At 38.5% G+C, this 6889-nt stretch overlaps 2 protein-coding genes across 2 annotated transcripts; both read right to left on the bottom strand.

The window, feature by feature from the left end:
- Nucleotides 1-1935: 1935 nt before the first annotated feature.
- LOC131634780 (secreted RxLR effector protein 161-like) lies at nucleotides 1936-2592 on the bottom strand. The gene has a single exon (XM_058905405.1). The coding sequence runs from the start codon at nucleotides 2590-2592 to the stop codon at nucleotides 1936-1938; it is 657 nt and encodes a 218-aa protein (XP_058761388.1).
- Nucleotides 2593-4624: 2032 nt separating this feature from the next.
- LOC131634779 (uncharacterized) lies at nucleotides 4625-6272 on the bottom strand. Its single transcript, XM_058905404.1, has 3 exons — nucleotides 5805-6272; nucleotides 5250-5753; nucleotides 4625-5122 (listed from the first exon to the last, which is right to left on the bottom strand). The coding sequence occupies exons 1-3, from the start codon at nucleotides 6270-6272 to the stop codon at nucleotides 4625-4627; spliced, it is 1470 nt and encodes a 489-aa protein (XP_058761387.1).
- Between the last annotated feature and the right edge of the window lie 617 nt (nucleotides 6273-6889).

Below are 6889 nucleotides of genomic sequence, written 5' to 3'. Positions count from 1 at the left end.
AAATACAACAGCGGTAGGGATAGCAACTCCCTCTCAAAAACATCCATCAAAAAAATAGCATAACAGCTAGCAGCTCTGTTAACAAGCCATAACTTGTTAAAATAATATCCACAAAAGCACCATTGTGACACTAACAACTCAATTATATATAGTTAAAAGCACAATTTGAGCAAGAAAAAGAAATACATTGACTTATATTACATTTGTGTAGGTTGAGAAAGAAAGGGACAAAAAGAGTCAAAGTCTAGAAGGCCCTGATAAACACCAGCAAAAGATAGTTCGCTACGCGAAGCCTCGATTCGCTGTAGCGAATCCACCCAGAAACAAAGGAAGGAAGAAAAAGAATATTCGCTATAGCGAACATCAGCGAAGCAGAGCAATCAAGCAGAGTTCGCTACAGCGAAGCCCCGATTCGCTGCAGCGAAAGGACACAGACACAAACAGAAACAAACTCTCATAGTTCACTAGCAGCGAAGGAAAGCGAAGATCAGATTCGCTGCAGCGAAACCCCGATTCGCTGTAGCGAATGGAAACAGAAGCAACCTCTCCCAGTTCGCTCGTAGCGAGCAGCAGCGAAGACGGTTCGCTCTAGCGAAATAACAGCTCGCTATAGCGAAATGTGGCGGTTAACTGAAGGCGGTCAGATTTGAATTCTTAACCCTTAAGCAAACGTTCGCTGTAGAGAACATCCTTTCTCGTAGCGAACTCAGGCGGCTAGAACTGGTATAAAAAGAGCAGAAGCATGAGCAGAAGGGGGAGAGAGATTTGTTCTGGGAATATTGTGTGATAGGTTATAAGGTTACTTAGGAAGAAGAGAATTGGAGAATCGAGCTGGATTCACATCAACGATTGAGGAATCATCATTGATGTTCATCCATCCCAAATTCTTCCCTTTTGTACAAGTTATCATGTTAATGGATAACTAACTCTCTCTCTCTCTCTCTCTCTCTCTCTCTCTCTCTCTCTCTCTTGCTAGGGATTGGATTACTCTACTGAAAAAGTATGTATATTTTCTGATTATCAGTTTAATACAAGCATGCTATTATGATTATCAATTATATCTTGATCTTAATTTCCACATTTCATGAATTGGATTGTTAATGGCAATTGCTTCCAACTCTTTGAATAAAAGATATTTAATTACTCAAATATTAATTGCTAGACATAAAATTATATTTGGGATCCATATTGATTACTTGTACTTAAATCACCGTCAATGTGTTCAATTCGAGTGAGAGATCATCAATTGAATAAACTGAAGGAGCGAGAAAACTTCGTGTAGACATACACGTCGCTTTTGAAAAGTATATGGAGATATGAATAATAACATGAGTATAAAAGATATATCAGTGAAATACATATACTAACAGTAGAGGAAAACCAATCCCTGCAAGCTTTCTCAAAATTCTATAATTTCTGTTACAAAATTTGCATTTTAATTATAGTCTATTACAAAGTAGAGTTTTATTAAATCAAACCAAGTTTTTACAATCTTAGCTTCTAAAGGACTTTCAATACTCAGATCGTTAGTAATATCACTCCAGTCTCTGTGGATACGATAAAAATACTTTTTTTTGAGTTACTCAACATCAAGCTCCCCCTCAAAATCATCCATCAGAGCCAGCAGAGAACATTCAGATCAGCTCCCCCTTAATACAAGCACCTCCTGTGTACTTAACCTCTACTTCCCCTTTTTAGCCACAAAGTGACAAAGGTAGTAGAACTAAGCAAGGTACCTGTTCATCACTCATTTTTTTCTGCAGAAAACTAAACAAAATATCCCGGGTGTTTCACCCTTACATAGTCAAAGACTAAACTAAATAAAATTAAAATGCAAAGCGAAATAAAATCACATGACCAGCAGTCATGCACCAGCAGCCACAATAGAAGCTCCATTGTCTTTAGCCCTTCCACTAGCGGCTCATAAAATACTTGCTATAGATCTTCATGAATGCATAGCCCAAGCTCCCCTCTCAAATTTTTAAATTTATTTGCATCAAGGGCTTTAATAAATATGTCATCCAATTGCCTCTCAGTCACTACGTGCTCTAGAGTAATAACTTTATCTTCAACCTGCTCTCTTATGAAGTGATGTCGAATATCAATATGCCTGGTCCTGCTATGTTGGATAGGATTTTTGGATATATTAATGGAACTTAAGTTATCACAGAATAATGTCATAACATCTTGCTTGACATTATATTCAGTCAGCATTTGTTTCATCCAGGCCAGCTGAGAATAACTGCTTCCTGCAGCAATATATTCAGCCTCAGCCGTAGACAGAGACACACAATTTTGTTTCTCACTGAACCAGGATATTAAATTGTTTCCTATAAAGAAACAACCTCTTGAAGTGCTCTTCCTATCGTCAGTACTCCCTGCCCAGTGAGCATCATTGTATCCAGTTAATGCAGATCCAGATCCATGAGTGTAGAGCATACCATAGTCACTTGTTCCACTCACGTACTTTAGAATCCTCTTCACCTGATTAATATGACTAAATTTGGGTTCATCTTGATATCTAGCACATATTCCTACAGCAAAGACTATGTCAGGTCTACTAGCTGTGAGATATAATAGACTTCCTATCATGCTTGTGTACAGATTTGATCCACACTAACACCTTTCTCGTCCTTAGACAGTTTAGATGAGGAGGAGCTGGTGTTCTCTTGTGACTTGCAATCTCCATTCCAAATTTCTTCACAATATTCTTGGCATATTTGCTCTGAGAAAGGAAGATGGAGTCTTCCATCTGTTTGATTTGAAGACCAAGAAAGTAGGTTAGTTCGCCAATAAGACTCATCTTAAATCATGATTGCATCTGATGTACAAAGAGTTGGACCATTTTGTTTGACATTCCTCCAAACACAATGTCATCAACATAGATCTGAGCAATCATAATGTCTCCTTCAAATTCCTTAACAAAGAGAGTTTTATCAATACCCCCTTTCTATAACCATTTTCACTAAGAAACTCTATCAATGTTTCATACCATGCTCTAGGAGCCTGTTTTAATCCGTACACAGGTTTCTTCAATCTATATACATGGTTCGGGAAACTTGGATCTACAAATCCTTTCGGTTGTTCTACATAAACTTCCTCATGTAGATAGCCGTTTAGGATAGCGCTCTTTACGTCCATTTGGAATAGTTTAAACTTGAGAATGCATGCTACTCCTAAGAGTAATCTGATTGATTCAAGTCTAGCCACAGGAGCAAAAATTTCATCAAAGTCAACACCTTCAATTTGTGTGTACCCTTGAGCAACTAGTCTTGCTTTATTCCTGGTTACCACACCTTTCTCATCAGATTTAGTCTTGTACACCCATTTAGTTTTGATGACATTTGTCCCTTTAGGACGAGGAACCAGATCCCAAACTTCAATTCTTTTAAATTTTTCTAGCTTTTCCTACATTGCATTGATCCAAAACTCATCAGTCAAGGCCTCTTTAACATTCTTGGGCTCAATCTTAGACACAAAGCAAGAATTTGATATGATTCCTCTCGATCTAGTGATAACTCCTTGATTAGGATTTCCTATAATATGGTCTTTAGGATGATCTTTTTGAATTCTGGTGGAAGGTCCCTTGTTAGTTTGATCTAACTCAGGTTCATCTTGAACAGGAGTAGGTCAGAATTCCTGTCAGATTGAATAGGATCAGCCACTCTTTATGATTGAATAGGTTCAATACTTTGGTCAGTGGATGTTGTAGGAGTTTCATTACCTGATGTTCCAACATCTTCCAGGACATCATCCATTTCATGCCACCCTTTATCATCAATGACCACATTTATGGACTCCATCACCACTTTAGTCATAGAGTTAAAAACCCTATAGGCTCTGTTGTTCAAGGAGCAGCCCAGAAATATCCCCTCATCACTCTTGGGATCCAGTTTTTTTTCTTTGTTCACGATCAGCCAAAATGTAGCACTTACTTCCAAATACATGAAAGTATTTGACAAGTGGGTTTTCTCCCCTTCCAAACCTCATACAAAGTATTGGTAGTTCCTTTTCTCAGTGTGACTCTGTTATGAATATAGCAAACAGGATTCATAGCTTCAGCCCAAAAATGATAGGGAAGTTTTTTTGCATGAATTATAGCTCTAGCTGACTCTTGTAAAGTTATGTTCTTGCGTTTAACAATCCCATTTTGTTGAGGAGTAATGGGAGAAGAGAATTCATGGCTGATTCCTTCATATGAACAAAAATCACCAAATCTGATGTTCTCAAATTGCCTCCCATGATCACTTCTGATTCTAATGACATTGCTCCCTTTTTCTCTTTGAAGTCTTTGACATAAATCCTTGAAAGCATCAAAGACTTCTGACTTGTCTCTTAAGAAACTAATCCAGGTGTATCTAGAGTAGTCATCAACAATTACATATGCATATTTCTTTTCACCAAGACTTTCAATATGCATAGGGTCCATCAAATCCATGTGAAGAAGTTCAATTACCCTTGATGTGGTAAGATGTTGAACTTTCTGATGTGATATCCTAGTCTGTTTTCCAACATGGCATTCACCATATATTCTACCTTCTTCTATTTTAAGCTTGGGAATTCCTCTCACAGCTTCCGTTGAAATGATTCTCTGCATGCCCTTCAGGTGTTGGTGTCCCATTTTTTAATGCCATATCTTAACATCATCTTCCTTGGCTAGAGTACAAGTGGAGGAGTAACTCAATTCTTGAGGAGTCCATAAGTAACAGTTATCCTTAGACCTGACTCCTTTCATGATAACCTCACTCGTCTTGTCGGTGACAAGGCACTCAGACTTGGTGAAGTTTACTTTGTATCCTTGATCACATAGTTGACCTATGCTGATTAGATTGGCTGTCAACCCTTTCACAAGCAATACGTTATTGAGGTTGGGAACTCCTATGCATTCCAGATTTCGTATCCCTTTGATTTCGTCTTTGGCTCCATCACCAAAAGTGACATAGCTGGAGGAGTGAGGTTTGATATCCACCAGTAAGTTCTTGACATGTGTCATATGTCTTGAACAGCCGCTGTCGAAATACCAATCATCTTTGGTGGAAAATCTAAGAGAGGTATGAGCAATAAGACTAGAAAACACATTCCTAGATGTCCATTGTGTCATCTTCTTGTTGTAGCCACTGGTCTTCTTATTTAAAGGGATATGTAAACTTGGGAACTTTGTACAACCTAAAACAGAACGGCCTTGTATATCCAAATCCTCCATAGTGACTACATCTTCGGTGCTGGGAGTTTATTATGGTGTGACTAACGCTCCTCTTGTCCAAATGTTGAGACATTTTATTTGACATTTGTGCCACACTTTTCTGGTTACTAAGGTCTGAAGTAACTTCTGCCTCCTTCGTGAGATCAGGAGTACTCATGTTTCCAGCTACCCTTTTTCTTTGAGGAATTTCCTTTAGAACATCAGACCCATTATTTAGTATTCTGGCACATTTGTAGGCTCTGCTGAGCTCAGATTTTAGAAGGCTTATATTTTCTTCTAGACCAGTGACATATTTTAGACGATTCTTATTTTCTACCTTCAGCTGGTGTGCTTTAGTGTTTCTGAGACACAGTTCTTTGTAAGATGTTGCCAATTTATGAAGAAGTTGTTCTTCATTACTGAAGTCTTTGTTGGACGAGCTCATGCTTCTCAATGCCTTCACATATTTGGCTAATTCTTCTTCAGGGTCACTTTTAGACTCCTCCTCAGACCAAGTTACAGATAGGATCTTCTTTCGTCTTTTGATATATGTAGGACATTCAGATATGATCTGGCAGAATCTTCCATATTCATGACACTATACCCCTTTCACTTGAATGACCTGTTCTTCAATTCTTTTTCTTCCAAGGTCATTTGACTTCTGGGTGTCAGATGGGATGTCCTTGACATTTGATCTTGGATTTCTGCCCATCTGCTTTACTACCCTATTGAATTGTCTCCCAAGCAATACTATAGCATTGGAAATTCCTTCATCTGAATCCAAATGACATTCCTCCGTACCAACTTCGGTATTGGCAGCAAAATCTATGCTTTTGTTCTTCTTTTCGGCTCTATCATTGATGCTTAACTCAAACGTTTGAAGAGATCCTACTAGATCATCCAATATCATCCGATTCATGTCTTGAGCTTCTTCGATAGCAGTCACCTTCATATCAAATATTTTGGGAAGAGACCTGAGCATCTTTCTCACCAATTTTTCTTTAGGAATCTTTTCTCCCAATACACTAGACGCATTTTCTATCTCCAGAACATTCATGTGAAAGTCACGAATACTTTCATCCACTTTCATCGTTAGATTCTCAATTGAGTGGTTAACAGCTGAAGTCTTGACATCTTTACTTTAGAGGTGCCTTCATGTGTTGTTCTAAGGATCTCCCATGCATCTTTGGCTACTTCACATGTGATCACCAGCCTAGAGATGTTCTTGTCAATTCCATTGAATATGGCATTTAGAGCCTTAGAATTGGGAAGCGCAAGTTCATTGTCTTCTTTGTCCCAATGTACCTCAGACTTCAGCACATTCGTGGGTTGTTTATTTGCTCCCACAATAACAAGATGTTTCCATCCTTTCAAAACTGTCTTCCAAACCCGGCTATCTATGGATTTCAAGAAGGTCACCATGCGAGGTTTCCGATAGTCATAATTACTTCTATCTAGAATAGGTGGTCTGTTCAGAAATCTAACTTCATTGTCCATCGTACTAGAAAGTAACATCCATAGATCTCCCCCAGATGCAGAGCAGAGTGCCCGCTCTGATACCAATTGAAATTCTGGTATCAGATATGTGATGTCGAATGAGATGTCACGACGCAATATCTGAGCACGTTAACAGTTATGAATAAGTTTGATAGCAGCGATAATAACAGTGCAGAAAGTAAAGAACACATCGATATGTTTACCCAGTTC

This window comes from Vicia villosa, unplaced genomic scaffold (genome assembly GCF_029867415.1).
Source record: "Vicia villosa cultivar HV-30 ecotype Madison, WI unplaced genomic scaffold, Vvil1.0 ctg.001349F_1_1, whole genome shotgun sequence".
Lineage (NCBI taxonomy): Eukaryota > Viridiplantae > Streptophyta > Magnoliopsida > Fabales > Fabaceae > Vicia > Vicia villosa.
This window is presented reverse-complemented; position numbering and strand designations above follow the sequence as displayed.

What these genes read in the sequence shown, in the direction of transcription:
- LOC131634780 (XM_058905405.1), bottom strand. Translation starts at nt 2,592, where the DNA reads ATGATAGGAAGTCTATTATATCTCACAGCTAGTAGACCTGACATAGTC.
- LOC131634779 (XM_058905404.1), bottom strand. Translation starts at nt 6,272, where the DNA reads ATGAAAGTGGATGAAAGTATTCGTGACTTTCACATGAATGTTCTGGAG. An exon ending in GAAAAAGAATTGAAGAACAG is followed by an intron (nt 5,754 to 5,804) that starts GTCATTCAAGTG and finishes AGATTCTGCCAG; the next exon opens with ATCATATCTGAATGTCCTAC. An exon ending in AACATTTGGACAAGAGGAGC is followed by an intron (nt 5,123 to 5,249) that starts GTTAGTCACACC and finishes TTAAATAAGAAG; the next exon opens with ACCAGTGGCTACAACAAGAA.